The sequence below is a fragment of the Patella vulgata genome, chromosome 8 (assembly GCF_932274485.2).
Source record: "Patella vulgata chromosome 8, xgPatVulg1.2, whole genome shotgun sequence".
Taxonomy (NCBI): Eukaryota; Metazoa; Mollusca; class Gastropoda; family Patellidae; genus Patella; species Patella vulgata.
The window spans coordinates 44,672,746-44,692,052 of record NC_065886.2 but is presented as its reverse complement, the minus strand read 5'-3'; the positions used below and the strand labels follow the sequence as shown (position 1 = coordinate 44,692,052).

The following is a 19,307-nucleotide window of genomic DNA, read 5'->3' as shown; positions in this document are numbered from 1 at the left end:
AGCGTATAAACTAGACAATAATTGTCCGGTTGACACAGAATCAACAGCATAGTATACACGATGGCACTAGCTATAATAATTATTGATACAAATATTATTTCATCGCAATTTAGCTGATATATATCTGGATAGCCCTCGTAATTAATAAGCAGAGGAAGGCGGTCGTGTTCCGTGTTCCTGCAAATGTTATTAAACTTCTTTATTATAGAATATTTATAATTTCTAAACATTTATATACACGTAGGGTTGATATATAAGATCAACCGAAAACCCATCAATCATGAGTCACTTTTCAAATGAATTCATGACATTCGCATCATTTGATGCCTACTGCGATTGTTCATTATTGTAACATTCTTGTCATTAGAAAAGACGTCATTTTGGCAAAACTCGTACTTTTAACCTTTATTAAACAAAGTTTTATTTCTAATGTACATGTTTCTTTATATTTAAATTTAAAACTTTAATTCCACTCATCGAAAAGCCGTAATCAATGCGAACATATAGATATCAAAAGATAGTTTATAACATGATGCAATTGTCCAAAAGTACCTTTTACAACCAACTATATTTTCAACCCTTAAAGAAAACATGTTTTTTTAAAGAGTGTTATTCTATACCCTTTAATAATAATGTTTCACACTTCAACATACTATCATAAATGACCATTTCGTGTAAATGTTTTACACATGCATCATGCTCATGGGACATCCTTTAAAGGATAACGGGCACCGGCGAAACCCGTCATGACTGCATAGCAGTTATAGTTTGTTTGGGGTTTTTTTCCAAAATAAATGCTGGTATTTTAATATTCCTCACAGTTCACTAGATCATAGATATTCTTAGTATTGCATTACAATATGTTAAAAAAGACAAACAAATCCAATCTTAGAAAATATAACCCAAATTGAATAATTGATTATTGTTATCTACAATTTATTATTTCAATGAGATGAAAATTATGCGAGATGTCAAGGGATGTATCAATGTATTATGCAGTTATTTTGAGAAAAAGAATTATTTACAATATACAAGTTCAAAAAATGAGATTGCCTACGCACTAATTACACCCGTAAAATCCGTTTTAAAGGAGAACACATCTAAAAAACCGGAAAAAGACAAAATTATATAATAAGCGAGACCATCCACAGCCATATATGCCGTATATTGCAATGCATAACCGTGTTGCAGACTTCATGATAATAAATTAGGCCACGTATACAGTTAGATTGATCATCACTCCAGCCTATCAACTTTAGCCTCCTTTCAAATTTCCATCACGTGTCAGTTCAGATATAATATGTATGTAGTATGTAGTTTACATCAATATCAAAACGCTACAGCCCTGGGGGCCAATTAAATATTCACGTCAGTTGGACAAAAAAACTGTGGTCTTAAATCACGTAAAAATGCAAGTTATATTCTACTGGGCCGAAACAACTTCATTTACATTTAAGTAGGCCGAAACGACGCAAAGCCAAACCAGCGACCCCCGCCCTAATCGACATTTCCAGATAAATATAGGTCAAACATGGCTGATGTTGAGTAGAGCGATGTAAACAAACTATGATTTTTCATGAGAGAGAGGTTATATAGCTTGATCTTAAATTGGTTCCCTCGTGTAAGTAAGTAATGGGATGGGAATTCCAGTTATGTCACTATAAGTTTTAGCCGTTTAAATTAAAAAATTGAAGAAATGGCAAGCAATTTTCGTGTCGCAGTGTCACCTGGAACAAACAGTAATACCGATAATGATAGAATACCCTACTGAATGATAATCAAAAGCTAATATTTGCGGTGCTATTTGTTTTGGGTGCATTTCTATACTTACCAGACTAATACATAATGTATGTTTATTGTCAGTTAGAATGCGGATGTTTGCTGTCACCGAGATGTTGATGTTTTGGGATGGGTTGAGGTTGTTGACGAGGATCCGGGATAAAAGGTTATATATTATTTTGACAAGTACTAGCTAACCCCAAGACATCCGTGTCATATCCTATATAAAACAGAACTAAGACTGTAAAATTCACTGATTACTTTAAGAATCGTAGCAGACGGTTTTCTAGCTTGTTTAACACTTTTTAGCACAGAAACTTTGAAGAAAATGTTGGCGTTCAAAGCATTAATGTGCTCACTTTTGGTGATTGCAAGTATTTTTAGTGAGTATTATAACTTTAAACTAGATATATTTTGGATGTATTTATTATGTGGGGGGTCAAGATGGCTAAGTGGGTAAGACGCTGGCTCGCTAGCCTGGAGGTCGGGTGTTCAATCCCTGCATTGGCCGAGAAAGTTAATTCAGATTTTCCGGCGTGACCCCCCCCCCCTGTCAGTGACGCAGGACGGAGGGCCTGACAAGGAAAGCTGTCTAGTCGTTCGGATGGGATGAAAAACCGAGGTCCCGTGTACACAATAGCGTGCACGTTAAAGATCCTTTGACAGTTGGAATTCGATATAAGAGAAGGCCGTAGTGCCGCTGTCCGGACAAAATTTCACTCATAGCACACTGTATGGCGTATGCCCGTCTTCATTAGCCCAGTTCGGAACAGAACATTAGGACGTTAAGCTCCATTTTATTTAATTTCATTTTTATTTATTAATCAATTTTGAGCGTTTGGGTTATTATTATTAATGATCTCAAATATCTTGATTTAATCGAAATGATTTATGATATGACAATTATCTACCCATGTTAATTCTCGTGTCGACTCATTTGAAACTCAACGGTGTTTGATATTTTATTATGAATTGGTAGAATGGAAGGGACGAAATGTTATGGGATTTAACGTCTTACTTTTCTGCACCGACAGGGATAATGAAATGCGCTATGAGGGAGATTTTACCCGGACTGCGACGCTATGCGACCCACTATTATATATATAGAATTCCAACTGTCAATGTGTACGCGGGCAAAATTTCCATCATAGCACATGTCTTCATCAGCCCAATTTGGAGCAGAACGGTAGGACGTTAAAACCCTTTTCATTTCATTTGATTTTATTCTGAGCGAAATTATCACTGTTTGAGGTTTTGGCAAGATTGTTTATTACCGTAGCAACGTTACTTGTTAATCGAAACTCGGCCTCGCTTCGCCATTTTTTAATTAAATCATTAAATGGCGATCGTATTTTAACCCATTTAAATCTCCGCCACCCCTTAATTTAGAGAGTTGATTATAGGCTTTTCATGTGAAGCCAAAATAAAACCCTGCAATAAACAGATTTAGTTCTTTCATAATACCTCTTAAAACTATTGATAAAGATATTTAAAGAATATATGTTAACTTTATTTTTTATTTTTGTTTCAGATATGGCCAGTGCCCGTACGTGCACTGGTATACAGTTAAGCAGTAATGGCTATCGGTATAATAGTCAGGTGATTGCCGGTGCCATCCATATCGTAGCTATGGACGTTGTGAGGAAAATTTCTCGTTCGTCTTGTAATTTTGAATACAGTTATGGCTATTATGGAAATACTATTTGGGTCAACCATGGATGTAGAGCAGATTTTAGAGTTTGTTATGAAGGTAAATTTCAGAAGAAACTTTGAATCATTCTAGAAATATTTTATGTGCATCAAAACAATTGTTTAGGGCAGCATGCACACAACGTTATAAATATATTTAGTACATATACATCTTTAAATTAATATGGTTTGTTTGTACATTGAAGATGTATTGACGAGCCACGGTGTATAAGTGGGTAAGACGCTGGCTCGCTAGCTTGGAGGTCGCGTGTTCGGTCCCTACATTGGCCGAGAAAGTTCATCGGGATCCACCGACGTGGTTGTTTCTTGTCAGTGGTGCAGGACCGTTCTAATCTAGTTAAAATCATGATTATCCGATGCCATCGAGAGTTGGTTATGGTCTTGGTATGTTAATAAATGTCTAATTAAAGATACATTATGAGAGTTTGGATAAAATGCTTGCAGTTCTAACTATAATAGTTAAAAACTGGATACTGTAAAGGGAATTTGCTGAAAATTTCAGTCAAATTGATCTACTATGAACCGAGATTTTAGCGATTGAATTTTCGGCCTAGCTTCGATCATTATTACTTAAGTCGGTAGGATAAAAAACATAATCTCGATTCTCCATTTCATGATTTAATTATGAATGGAAGTCGAACAGCAAATCGGCACCTAATTCAATAAACATCGCAGCCTAGTGATGGCATCGAGAGTTGATTATGGTCTTGATAAGTTAATTAATGCCTCATTAATAATTTAGATAACATTTCAGAAATGCAGTAGGCAGATTTAGCTCTTGCATAATATATGTTTAACCTATTATATATTTTATTTCAGGTACATTCTCCATAGTTTCTTGCAGTAGTATTAAGTACCGACCAGCCACGTGTCCGATATCCACTGGTGGCAAACGTATTGTTGCTCTAGAACTAAAACAACAAATATCTCGTTCAGCATGTATAAAAAATCAAAGTTTTTTCCTGGTAGGTAACGCCGTTAGAGTTATCGATGGTTGCCGTGGTTCATTTAGAGTAATATTTGCAAACTAATAATTCACACACATTTCACTGCTCTTGATTAAATGTATGAATCTCTCGGAAGACTTTGAAATGAAATAAAATATGAGTTTGAGGTGTAAACAAGTTTGAAATTTGTTGTAAACCTCAGTTTTATTTGTTAAAGCATTTTTTTCATTGCATAATATCTATAATAAAATGGTGGAAATGAAACAAACTATTATTTTGTTTTGAAATGTAAAAGTTTGAAAATTATTGTAAACGCGTATTTTATTTTTTAAAACGTTTTTTTTTTTTCATTGAATAATATCTATAATATATTGTATAGTTGTTTTAAATACAAATTATCAAACATATTTAAGATACTGTTTGAAGATATGTAAATTGTTCTTAATAATAGAAAACCCATGTTCATTAGCCCAGTCAGAGCAAAATAGTAGGACGTTAAACCCCATTTCATTTCATATCATTTTATATTATAAAAATATTTTTTTTAAAATAAATTGTAAATGATTTTTAAAAAATTATAAAATTGTTGTTTTTGTATAGCATAAACTGTCGTTATAAATCATGAACTGTTGTTGTTATAAAACATGAACTATTGTTTTTTTGTGTTTTTTTTTTACAAAACGTAAACTATTGTTTTTATATAACATAAACTATTGTTTTTATTGCATAAGCTATAATTTTTGTTGCATAAACTATAGTTTTTATTACAAAACAAACTATTGTTTTAAACTGTTGTTTTCAATGTAAACAGTTGTTTTATGATGGTTACTGTAAAATAAAATTGAAACAAAATACTGCCTTTTTTTAAATGAAATGAGCATTTCCCTAAGATAGAACTTTAACCTAGAGGATGGATTCGTAAATTATAAGGCCTAGGATCGAATTTGTGCGTAAATTATCATTTAGAAAATAAAAAGTTTTATATACTTTTGAAAACGTAGTTTTGAGATCATGCCACCATATACTAATGGTCATAAACCGTACAGCAGTACAAACGGTAATGGAAGTAGCTATGGAAGCACAATTATATAAAAATACCCAGAAAAGGAAATATCTACCAGGTTTCTTAGAAAAACTAAGCATATCCTGCATTCTGTACCACACCCGTTGCAACGTATAGCTAAACAGGGCGATGGGACATAGATTCAAACGTTAAAGCTGTGGGTAGGAGATGACCATGTATACGCGGATAAAGAACAGTTGTCGACAGTTCAGGACGGCAATCCCTTTAGTTCACACATAACTATCGCCTAGCATGTCTCAGTAGATCTGAAATGAAATGAAATGAAATGGAGTTTAACGTCCTACTGTTCTGCTCCTAACCTGGGCTAATGAAGACGGGCATACGCCATACAGTGTGCTATGAGGGAAATTTTGCCCGGACAGCGGCACTACGGCCTACTCTTATATCGAATTCCAACTGCCAAGGGATCTTTTACGTGCACGCCAATGTGTACACGGGACCTCGGTTTTTCGTCCCATCCGAACGACTAGACAGCTTTCCATGTCAGCCTCTCCGTCCTGCATCACTGACAAGGGAGAACCACGCCGGAAAATCTGGATGAACTTTCTCGGCCAATGCAGGGATCGAACACCCGCCCCTCAGTAGATCTAATTTCCATACATCCGCGTTTCAAAAGTTTGCTACGAAACTCTCTTTAAACATTTTAATCCCAAGAAAACTCCCGTAAGCTCTTAGAATCTATTTTAAGCACCCTTGTATGCCCCAAAGGAGTTGATTGAGGGAGAAGACGTCATTTTCAGGGATCGCTGTGGCCGGGTCAGATACGAGTGGATTAGGGCCCCCATATTAAAACATATACCAGAATATACGACTAATATTTGGGTGATAACGTGATGGATTTCACGCTTATTATTCAGATCCGCGGGATGGATTTCGACCAAATCCGGTAGGTATGTTATTTGGTTATTCAAATTTCATAAAACATACAGCTGTATAGCAATAAGTAAAACGACCATTCTCACGAGCCAACGTTTTCTTTCCATATACGGCCAATTTACGTTTTAATTCGGTGAAGGTTTTCCATGATTGTTTGGGTTGCCTGACATTAAATTCTGAAGAAGGCTCTGATCATTGTAAACATACTATTATTCCATAATTGTAATAACATCTGGTACAATTTTTGTAATGTAACAAAAACAAGAACTGAAATATATTCGTTAGATTGTAATCTAGACGATTAAAACAGACACATGTGGAGAAATGCCTGGAATCACAATAATCTATTTTGAGGGAATGCGAATCCGGATGTTTGCTTTCGTCGAGATATTGGTGTTGTATAAGGGGTTGGGATAATGTTACCGAGACGAATCCAGGACGAAGTATTTGACAAGTACAACACGGTCATTAAAATTGGGATTTGCAGATTAGCAGCCATTAAGAAGCATAGAACATGTTGGCAATCAAAGTATTTATCTGCTCGCATTTGGTGGCAGATGTAGGACATGCCCTCGAGATATTAGGTCGAGCCCCCGAGATACTAAGTTAGGACATCGAGATAATTAAGTCGTGCACGTGAAATAATAATGTCGAGCGCGCAGGATAATACAACCTTGAAACGGTCTAAATCAATATGAAGTCTGGGAAAAGTCATCCCAAATCATCGATCGATCGACTCGTCCTAAGCGGAGACACGGTCTCAACGACCATCCTTGACCTCGAACCAGTGGTGCAACCAGACGGGAAGGTTAGTCAGGAGCTGCAGGAAACGCACATCCTAACCTTCACTGAACTGTTGTGTAGGTACCACAACTCGTTCTTTCCGTGTTGTCCTCGCTTTTCTCGACCGAGGGCTGTGTGAGCATTGTGGTCGTAGGAGTGTATCCAAGTAGCCGTCTCGAGACACGTCGGGTAAGTGCCAGTCTCAGAATTTGATAGAGAGATGTGGAAAAACGACCCACGACGTGGTATTTATGGGGGCGAATCATTCGCCACCGAGCTAAACTCTCGAACTTTTCCACCTCGACGGTGGATAGTGCGCCCGCGTAGCCTAGAAGACGGGACACGGGTGTAGTCCCGGAATTAGAGAAAGGAACGGCGCAAAGATGACCGGCGGTACCTTTACACTGCTGATCGTCACTGAGAGTCGCGCTCTCGTGTTTTTCTTCCTGGCTCCCGGCCTTCTCGACAGTGGGAATAGACAACCGAACTGCAATATCACCCTCGCTGAGAACGGACGTTAAGCCAAACGAATGAACTAACGAACAACACACCTTTCAACGAGGTACGTACGCCCCACACTCATTGATTATGACTTGAATCCACGGGCAACGAAAAATATTGTGTAGTGGGAAACCATTCATTAAAACTTCACGTCAGAATGCTTGGTGCTGAAGGCATGTAGACGGAGCGTCCAGGTGAGAGTTAGACCAGGCACCAAAGGCATTCGTAACCAGGTGTACTGCTTGGTGATTCTGTGCTGGGCTCTCTAGGGGATCTCTTCACACTAAGTGTGATGGGTTTTGTATATTCTGGGTCTGTTTCCCAGATATGTGAACAAAGATATTGTTTATAAACGAAATATTTTATTATCTGGCGTCACTTCTCGTATCAAAGACAGCCTTCATGACTGCAGACCTTCATAAATCTGGACATTTATCTAGTTTTAAAACAGTATAATTTTATTTGATGACAATCTTCAATGAACAAAAATATTCAGTAAAAATAAAATAATGTGAAGTTGTGAAGGCTATACTCTAAGTTGGGATTGGTCTACACAGGACCACTATACATTTTTTTATTTTACGCATTGTGTGACAGTCCATATTTGCCGTATAGTGTGGAATAGTGTTCATTTAATGATAATAAAAAAAACATATTTCATTTTCTCATCAACATTGTACGAATTAACCATATAAACAAATACATATAAGTGATATTATTTTTTTTTAGTTCAAGTTTTTCTGATTACTAAAGATAGTGTTTCATTTCATAAGTATGTGGACAATTGGAAGTAAAAAGAATAAATTACAGATAAAGGGAGCTAAATGCATTTAAGCAAATCCTTGGAACACACTTGATCGACTGTGACAGACAAATAAATAAAATCCAGACGTTGTTCAGATTTTCAGGCAAAATTGATTAGCAATGGACTGGAATAAGACAAAAATAGAGAAATTAAATCGACCTCACTTCAATATTAATTGTATATTATGTTTCGGTATATTGTATCGTTTTTGCCTGGTATTGTTGGATTACGTTTCTGTGTTTAATTACGATTGGTTATATTCCGACTAAATTAAGATACTGCGTAATTTAAAACTGAAATGACAAAATCACAAATGAAGCGAGCTGTTTGATTAAACAGGGGGCGTTATTCATGAAAACTTAAACTTAAAGATTTTAAGGATGTGGCCTTTTCATTATTGGCCGAGGGTTAAAATCCTAAAAAAAATAATTTAACGAATGAAAGAGCTGCTTTCTTAAAATATTTTAGTTTTAATTTCGTGAATAAGGTCTGGGTAAACTGCACACACACTAGTTAAGCATAAAACAATGGCGTAGTGTAACTCTGTAGAGTAAGAAAATCACACCAAACACTGCAGTGAATATGGACATATTGAATATTTCTCACATTAACTGGATTTTTATGTTTTACCAACCAAGAATCTATGTTATATCACCATCTGTTAAATATTTTGAGTGTATATCCTAAAATTAACTGGAATTTTTTTTATAATTTTACGAACAAAGAATCTTTTAAACATTTTGGGTGTATATCCTAAGTTGTTTCTCTACGGCGTCGTAATTTCAATTTTGGGTTGTTATTGTTGATGAAGATGACATATTGGTTGTAGGTTACACAGTTGTATCCATCATAAGTATACATATGACACTGTGGAGATTTAGAACATTCCATGGCACATAACAGTCCTTTTTTAAATGTTGTCACTATCAGTGGCGTTGCAGAGACTGCTTTGTTCTTGATAAGATAATAATAATCCGCAAGTTTCTTCACTGGCTCTAAAACAATGAAATTAGATGGCGACGTTTAAATTAATTAGTTACACAAAGGTGTTTCATTATAAATATCAAGACTGAATAAAGAAATGAATGAGGTTTAATTTCCTACTGATCTGCTATGAGGGAAATTTTGCCCAGACAGCGGCGCTTCGGCCTACACTTATATCGAATTCCAACTGCCAAGGGATCTTTAACGTGCACGCCAAGGTGTACACGGGAACTCAGATTTTTCGTCCCATCCGAACGACGAGACAGCTGTTCCGGTCAGGTCATCCGTCTTGCACCACTGACAAGAGGAAACCATGCCGGAAAATCCCGATTAACTTTCTCGGCAAAGACCTCGAGCGAACCCGCGACCTCCAGGCTAGCGAGTCAGCGTCTTACTCACTTAGCCACCGTAGCTCCCAAGAATAAATTAAAGGAGCTAAACACCTAACTCAATATTCTGTTTACTATCCATAATCTTCGTCATTAAAAATACGAATTAGAACTCAATATTGGTCAATTATTGCGAGCCTAAATCAGTTAGAAGCTGAGCTATTGGTAGATTAAGGTTTTTACATGGTGGGAATTTTTAAAATCTAAGATGGCCGCCGTAATATATTTGAGTGAAGTGTGTGCTTTTTTACATGATATAACTGTATCCTTGAACCAGCAAATCTGGGTTTGTATATCAAGATTGCGATCCCAATTGGTAGATACATAGCATAAATCTTGAGTACCCAAGATGGCCTCCGTATAATATATTTGGAGGAAATGGTGCCTATCAATAATGGAAAGCTAAGGTAATAAGTGGCATTTGCAGAAAACTTGACGCTTTTGCCTGGAACGTTTCCACTTCGTAAGCTGCCTAACAATAGTTTTTGATGTGACGCAGAAAAGAAGATCAGTAATTGTTACTTGCTGAAACCTAGCCGTAGAGCAGTGACAGCTACACAAAATATTTCAGCTCTTTTTCGATTCCTCTGAAGACGATGATTGTAAATTGAGACTGGGATAATATTACCCATACCCAGTGTAGTACTATGGTCTTTGAGACCATATTGGGGGGTTGGGTGGCCGAATAGTTAGCACGTGCGCGTTGTATCATACGGTCTGTCATTGAGTCAACTGCGTGGTTTCAATTCCCTGGTTGTACGTGGCAAGGAGTAGGGTCGCCTGTTCAACCTCGTGGGTTTTCTCCGGGTCCCCCTGTTTCCTCCTATTGCTAAAGACCCGTACGCGCAAGCGAATTATTGAAATAAAATTGAACCATGTGTTATTAGTCCCGAAATGACCTAGCTTGTGTCGAGTAGGCGTTAAACTCCCCCCTCTCTCTCTCTCCCTCTCTCTCTCTCTCTCTCTCTCTCTCTCTCTCTCTTTCTCCCTTGCGACCATATTGTATATTTAACTAATTATTGGGTTCACATACATGTATTGTAGAGAAGTCATATCTCACGTACTTAAAAACATGATGGAGTGGTTGACACGTAAAAGATTTATAAAACCAAGACATAGATGATTCTAGGTGAACCTAGAATATCATGTTTATCACTTGTGTTGGAAAATTCATATTGCACTCTTTGGCTTAGTAAGCAGCCATCATAATTAATTACGTAATATTTGTCCAATTAATTACTTGACAGAGCTATCTCAAGGACACTGTCAGGTGTTGTAAGACTGGTTTGGGTCCTATAGATTTTAGACAGCCGCTCAATTCGGGAGAGATTCCCGAGGCTCAAGAGACACCAACTGGAATGAGTAGACGACATATGATGTTAACAATATGTATCAAGCTTGATATAAAATGTAGAAGCGAATTGACACATTGTTATTCCTGGTAGATAAATGTCTATAGTAAGAAGAATATACACAACGTGCGTCCTAGCCAAAAGAAGAGAATTACAAATATAACCATAGACAATACTGGACGATCTCAAGGCTACTCAAATATGTAGCAGAGAAGAGAATACGCGTCACACGTTGGATGTGAGGTGTTTTCGGCTTACTGGATTCCGCATCTGACCAGCCACGCGTAGCACTGCATAGTGGTAATAAAAATTCTGAACCTGGAACCTTATCAACTAAAGTCGTTCTACTTAAACAATAACACAAAATTATATTCTATTGCTTTAACCACGTGTTTCACAAATCACCAATCCACGTGTGCTCTATACGGCAGATGCGGAGGCTCAATGATTAAAGTAGTTAAGTCTCTAACTCAATATCTTCGACATTGAAAACAAGAAGTATTTGTCAATTTAAATCAACATTGATGTTGTGATCTTACCGGGAAAGGATGGGCATCTGATATCCAATATTTAAGACAAAATAAAAATTTTACCATTGGTACACGAATCGTGTACCATAATCCGTTTCAGGGCTATTTGTAACCAGAGACTCAAAGAACGAAGCTATACATATTCCACAAGTCATGTCTAACGGTGATGGCATATTCTTATTTGAGGAGCATGCGCAATAAATACTATTGGGGTAGACTCGAATAACCAGACGTTATAGATTGTCATTCGATTGAGTCTACTGGCGTATTTCGTCGAGCCTCGTTTTATTTTTTTTTTTTACTTTATCGACTTGTGTCGATATTTTTTGATATCAAAAAAGACTCGTAGGAGATTCTCTATATATATTTACTGATGAAAAAAAACCTTAAATATAATTTTTTTTTATAAATCTAGAAGACAACATGTCTTTAAATACATACCACTTGTAACAAAAGCCTCTCTACATACTACGTCTTTGTATTCGATTTCACTCGTGCATTCTTTCTGTTCCCACATACCATCTTTGTACGCAACACACTCATCGTTCTCTTCGCTCTTCATTTCAACCCCTTTCCAGTCTACAGTTCTCATCATTTCACCATCGATCCATTTAAATTTTCTATAATCTTTATCCTCGGTACCAAATCCTTCCAGACCTATCCATATATCTGTTTCGCTGTTACATTAAGTATACATTTTGTTAAAGTCATAACAGTACAAAATGATCATGTCAATGTCATGAACATAACCATTTACCCAATCTGATTAAAACACGGATCCTATTTTGTTTTCGTACTTTATAGTTCAAAATTTCGTTTTACTTGTCTTTACTACACTAGGATCTGGAAGAGTTGTTATATTACCGGCGTTCTGGTTGTAGTGAGGAATTAGCCAATGAAACGGTCTGACGTCATAGATCAAAAGCCCTCGTACGACCTCTGACTCGACCTTCCAGTACAACCGGTCAGATCTCCATGTAGTGTAGGCCATCGAATGTATAAAAAAAACGAAACGAAATATAGATCTGTATTTTAATCAGATTGCCATTTACCATAATAAATCAAAACTTTTGAAACAATAAATGCTAAGAAAATATATTGGAAGAATCTTTAATTTTATCTTTAATTTAAAGTGCAGTAGGACAGAACCGATAAGACAGACCTACGAACAAGACAAACTATATAGATATAGCAAGAAATACATCAAATCAAGTGAATGGATACGACGGTCCGTCGTAAGCATCCACTAATTATTTTGAGGTCGCCACCGTTGTTAAAAAAAACTATTGAAGCGAATCGACTGAAAAGTTACATCGGTACATGCTTTAATCAGCTTATATGGAAAGTTGAGACACTGAGATGTAGAAATTATAACAATTTGTTTTAGAGGATTTCGTTAAAGATAACTTTAGAGATAGTGGGCTTAGATTTTTGATAATAGGGGTGTCTAAGGTTATCTTAATTGGAACTCATAATTTCTTTTATTAAAAACTAATTTCATTGATTTTCTTACTGAAGTTAGTATGTTATCGAGGACCATTGACATTAATGTTAATTCTCGTCTCTTTGACCAGCTTAAACATTTCCCAAAACTTATTTGTGAGACTGAATGCTTTCTACCACTAAAGTATGAACTTCACCATGGAAATCTTGAGACACACAACTGGAAGTAGCATGTAAATATGCAACTGTCCGCCCGACATTTCAACCTAGTGAACTTCTTAAATCACTTATCGTTTCACCTGGGGGGGGGGGAGCCACGTTGGCTCAGTGAATAGGACGTTTACTCGATAACCTGGAGATCTCGTGTTCAATCCCGGCGTTGGTGGAGAAAGTGCAAGGCGTATTCCTATCTTCATTAGCCAAATCGGAGCAAAATAGTAGGACGTTAGACCTCATTTTATTTTATTTCATTTTTCCTCAAAATAATGAATATTCATCAAAACCTGCCAGAAAATGTGTATTTAAAAATAACTTTAGCACTAAATTCGTAACAAGAGTAAGAATTCTTGGTAAGCTATGTTCATATGGATGGACACTGGTAACAATTATTAGGGCCAAACTTATTTTTAGTCTTCCTCACCCTTTCCCTCTTTTGTTCGGCAATCCTTGATGACTATTTGCTGTAGAATCGAAGAAAAAGATTTTGGTGAATATTCATAATTTTGAGGTGGAATGATACGAGAGTTAAGAAGTTGGTTAAGTTTAAATGTGGGGCGGAAAGTTGCATATTTACTTGGATCTACTTACAGTTTCTGTATCTCAAGTTTTCCATGATGAACCTCATACATACTTTTAAGCAAAAGGTTGACACATCTTGCTCCATCTGTGGTAGAAAGCGTTCTACCCAACGAATATTTGGAGAACAATTTGAGCCGGCATGGTCATAAAATTGGACCACTTTTTTCGCCAATCACAATAATTATATATCTCATTTATGTTGACATAAGATATACCTATGATGGCAAAATAACATTATGTACTTGGTGGACAAAGTGGATTTAGCTACAAGTAAGAAAATACTTTCATTTTTAGTCTTGGCCAGCAACGCGACTATGTCGTTACATACTCTAAAGTTTTACTTCGATTAGACCTATTGCATAACAATATATATAGTTCATATCATTTAAGAACCGAGTCTAACGGAAGAAAACTAATCAGGAAGTAACTCTACCAAGAAAAATGTAGCAATGGTTACTAAATTGATAATGCTATTAACCAGTGCTTCGGGAATACATATGGAATAATAATATAAATGAAAATTAATAAACAGAATTCACATCTGTAAATATCTTACTCCTCAATATAGCTCCCTTTAATGTATGCTACTATTCTGTTCTGTTTCTCTTGGGTTTTAATTATAGCTAGATCTTTACCATCCTTTTGACAATCACTCCTGGCTGACTTATAACTAATCCCATATTGGCGTAATTCGAAATCAAATTCTGTAAATGTCCGAAAACAAATTTCGTTATTCAAAACATTTGAACTTCTAGTGAATATTACTTAATAGACTTTAAAGTTTAGTACACCAACTTGATATGCTGTACCGATATCCCTTCCCTGACAAGTGCACGCTTTACTCCAACTTCAATTAAGAGACAATGTTGGTGTCTCCAATTTTACACATGTTATAGAACACATTCCAAATAAAACAGATATTTGTTAGTGAATGAGAATGGTGAAACCGTGTGTATACGTTTGATAATCAACATTTGTACCTCGGTTCAGAAGAGTGATATGCCCTTTGACTGCTCGAAGCTTTATAAAAAGACAATTGTACCAGTAATTAATGTGTGTCATATATTTATTTTTGGGATTGAGGCCGGGGACACACAATCTCTTATTTTGGTTTAAAGTTAACAACAGTAGCTCAACCTAATCAATTTATTTTGGAATTGGAGGCGGGGGATACCTGGCCTAATATTATGGTTTAAAGTTAAAAATATTGGTTCAACCCAATCAGTTTATTCTGGAATTTGAGGTAATCCATATATGACCACTGTGTTGAAATTCATGGTAGCTTCTGTGCATCTGACCAATCAGATGAAGGAAGTACTTGGCCATTTGTGTGTCTAGTTTCCTGTATATAACCGTTGTATTATGGATGTTGTGAAAATATAAAACATAGTTAACCAACAAAGTGTTCCAGAGTTAATTGATCATATACACAACATGACTGTAGTGTCACAATACAAAGTAAAGGAACTCAAAATGATCTTAGGACTATGATTCGTCCATGAGAGACGGTTCCGTAAGAAACTAGTAACAAAGATATCTTTAAATGCGCTTAACCAGTTCCATCAATTTTGTAAAACTGGTTAACACTATCATTGTCCTTTAATATCCACCTAGAAATAACGGGGGAAAGAGAGAAAAATGGTGTTTAACGTCCATCGACACAAACTAGGTCTTGTCGGGACTAACATATGGTTCAACTTTATTTTTCAATAATTCGCTTGCGCGTTGTGGTCTTTAGCAATGGCAGGAAACCGGATGACCTGGAGAAAACCCACGAGGTTGAACAGGCGGCCCTTCTCCTTGTCACGTACAACCGGATAATAGAAACCACGCCAGTTGACTCAATGACAGACCTTGTGATACAGAGCGCACATGCTAATCATTCGGCCATGCAATCTCCCTGAGAGAACGGAGATTGAAATAGAATCATATTGGGTAGAAACACTTTGTTTCAAAAGACCCACAAAATTATTTTTTGTTTTTTGTTTTCGATCAGAAAGGGCAGTTGAGCCCGATCTTCTTTGATGTACCCAATCGTTCGAACGGGGCGAAAAACTAAGATCCACACATATACACATTGGCGTGCACGCACCAGTACCCTACAAAATTGTAAATCGAAGAAGGGTTAGTGGAAACGCCGCTGCCAGAGCTATATTCGCCGACAATCGCATTGCAGACATGTCCACAAAATACCAGAATTTAATCTCAAAGTGACCAAAGTATGGTATTGGCAATCAACTGTAGAACATCCCATTGCATCCCAAAGGGTCAAATTGTTCTTTACTTTTGTAGGGTTTTGCTGCAAATCAATAGAATACGATTTCCAAGATCCCCAAATAATATGAAAGTGATATCTGTCTCCATTGTGTAGGCACAAAATTTAAAAAATACATACACGAAAACGAGTCTTACCTGACTTACTGTAATTAACACATATATAATAATTCTCTTTATCACATTCATCAGTCTGCCACAGATGATCACCATCTTTGTCTATTACAGCACATTTACGTTTATGAGGCTCAGTTAGTTTATCCTTCTCCCAAAATGTATTTAAAGTTTCACCAGTCAACCATTGAAACTGTAATGCATTTGTTGGCTTTCTAAGTCCAATCCAAAAATTCTCAGATGTCCTATGTGTGAAGAAAATCAAGATCGGTAATTAACATATTATTAAACTGAAGGGGGAAGTTCCAGGTTTCAAAGAGCATCTGTGAGGTAATGTGGTGGGTAAATGTTAGCTGATGTCAAACAACACACAACAGTTTACGGACACAGCATAGACAGGCCACCAGGTTAAAGTGAGTAGTAAATAAAAGGTCCACAACAAATGGTTTATTTACAGTTTACCAAATTGATCTTCAAAATTGCTTAAAGGTTCTTGTTGATTTTAAACATGTTTAATTTAACATCTAGAAAACTCTTGCCTGCAGCGATTGGCTGTAAGTTTTCGGTACCAGCGAGAGTAACTTTACGTATTTGCGAAAATCCAAATTATGGTAGTCTTCTTTCATATGTATATCCTAAAAATCATGGAAGGGTATGCCATAGATTTTAATCGAGAAGATAGAAAAGCAAAACCTTGAAAACTCCAATTGAGAATTACATACCTGGCCGAGTTTTAGAACTCCGTTTGACATTTTGACCTACGCATACAGTTTAAGAGGGATATTTGCCCATGTGGCAGTAACTATTACGGTGTAGTTTGTGGTACACCTTTGATAAGGAAACAATCATATAAGGCGTCTAAAGCCGGTGGGTGTCATTTGTGGGATTTCGAAAGCTAATTACAATATTGTGATAGCTGAATGGCCAAAGCAGGGGAGCCGGAACGTCCAAGGAGCAGAGGTGGGGGCACGGTGATCCGGGGTTGAAGGGAAGGGGGATGGGAACCTCCCCCGAGAAAATTTTTGATTTTGAATATCGGGTGTAGAAACGACGAAATCTGACGTCTTCTGGCACTCTACCAGTTAAAACCTATCAGATCAAGATATAACTCAGATTACTATAGAATCAATAACCGATGAGATCTGCCCCCTTAATTAAGCTACCAATGCTCGAATACATATCAATTATTAAAATCGGTGAAGATGTGAAGCGAGAAGGATGGTCAAATAATCTTACTGCTTATGTACGAAAAACATTTTAAAAGGCAGTCAGCAAAAAAGTAAGGGCAACGGGGCAATTACCCCGTACTTTGGGGGCATGGGGCATTTGTACCCATATCCACGCCGTTCCGGGACACTTGGCCAAAGGTATTATCATCCAGAAATAGTTGATTTCACTGAAAACAAGTCAACATTTTACTTACCAACTCTTTTCTTCTAAGTATTTTTCAAACATGGTGTATTCACCATACGTCGGTGCAACCGGAAGTGATTTTCCTTCAGCTTTACACAACTCTTGCGCCTTATAAAAATCAAACTTTGGACCACTAGCTGCTACTTCTAAAAAGGAATTGGAATCTATTTTTAATGTGGATTTTCTTAAATTTGTGTCACAAAAAATTACTTTAAGTAATAAAGCTTCATGCTAGACTGGCCTTCCTTTTAAAGGAAATGACGTTTAGTATTGTTTTTTTTGGGGGGGTTTTCATTTCATAGACTGAACATATGAAATGAAAGAATGTTCTACAATGATCGACATCGTGCAATGACCCACCGATTCAAGACAGTGAAACGGCAAGACGAAATCAACCAACGACAGCTGAAGGGAATATAACGTTATGTCTTTTAGAAAATCAAACAAAAGGAATGTTAATCAGATTGACAACTTCACGTAGCTAACGCATTTGGAATTCGGGTTAAATTTGGAATATTTGTTTTTATTACGAGACTAGTTCGTTGTATATGGCTTTACCCACATCATTCAAATATATTTTTCATGGCATCTGTATTCCTTCGGTGGCTTTACACTTGGATAAAACATTTTGTGGTAGCGGCGCTTGATTTTAGTCGAAATCACAAATTGCATGTTTACTTGTAGAATTTTGAGAAGTAACTATTTGAATTCTTTTTGCATATGTTATGAAATTTAAAAAGTTTATTTAGTCCGATCAAAGATGTAAAACGGATTAAAACCGCAAAACAAAATAGGACGCTACTTTTTTTCTTTTCTTTTTTCCATATGGGGCAAAGATCTATTCTCAAAATAGATAGTTCTCTGTTGATGGATATAGACTTTTGCCCCTATATCAGCGTTTACGTCTACTCTGGCATGTGATTACATAAGGTATCAATTTTTTAGTCCAGAAATGACCTAGTTTGTGTCAAGTGGACATTAAACCCCATTTCTCTCTGTGTCCCCCTTTCTCTATAAATTTGTACACGGGAACACAGTTGTTGGTGCACTTGAAACAACTAGAAACACTTAAATTGCCAAGAGAGAAACTATCTTGGAAAATTTCAGCTAGACGGTCATTCAATGATATTCTGCATAATAAAATATTTTATACGTTAAATTAAACCGTTACTTACCTAGCGAACAGAAAACTAGAATAACACGCCCTGTGAAAAGTCTAAACATTTTCTCATCTTCTGAAATACAAGAACAATAGGTTTTAGGGGTATATACATATATCAAATTCGAATTTAATTTATACGCGTATTTACTTACATACTTATAATTTGAGAATCTTGAAGAAAGAAAGCCCACTAAATTCAACTAACAGTCGGCTTTCAGATAACAATTAGCTCTGTCTAGGAATTTTGGTTACAATCAGCATATAGTTCGAGATTGTATAAAATAAAAAAAGGATTTCGATTTTATGCCTCACATGTGTATTATTTGAAGATATAAGATATAATGTCGTTCACTCTGTGATATT

At 36.4% G+C, this 19,307-nt stretch overlaps 1 protein-coding gene and 1 long non-coding RNA gene across 5 annotated transcripts; one reads left to right on the top strand and one right to left on the bottom strand.

Moving 5' to 3' along the window:
• Positions 1-1,606: 1,606 nt before the first annotated feature.
• LOC126830064 (uncharacterized) lies at positions 1,607-4,365 on the top strand. Of its 4 annotated transcripts, none has more exons than XR_007683689.2 (4): positions 1,607-1,621; positions 1,868-2,162; positions 3,311-3,529; positions 4,309-4,365. It is a non-coding gene; the product is annotated as an uncharacterized LOC126830064 (long non-coding RNA). The 4 variants fall into 4 exon arrangements; XR_007683686.2 differs by having other exon boundaries at positions 1,864-2,162; XR_007683687.2 differs by having other exon boundaries at positions 1,611-1,625.
• Positions 4,366-8,152: 3,787 nt separating this feature from the next.
• On the bottom strand, positions 8,153-19,011 carry LOC126829845 (secretory phospholipase A2 receptor). The gene is made up of 6 exons (XM_050559992.2): positions 18,958-19,011; positions 17,793-17,928; positions 16,394-16,614; positions 14,538-14,685; positions 12,182-12,417; positions 8,153-9,480 (listed from the first exon to the last, which is right to left on the bottom strand). Exons 1-6 carry the CDS (start codon positions 19,004-19,006, stop codon positions 9,239-9,241), a joined length of 1,032 nt encoding a protein of 343 aa, XP_050415949.1. The 5' UTR covers positions 19,007-19,011; the 3' UTR covers positions 8,153-9,238.
• Between the last annotated feature and the right edge of the window lie 296 nt (positions 19,012-19,307).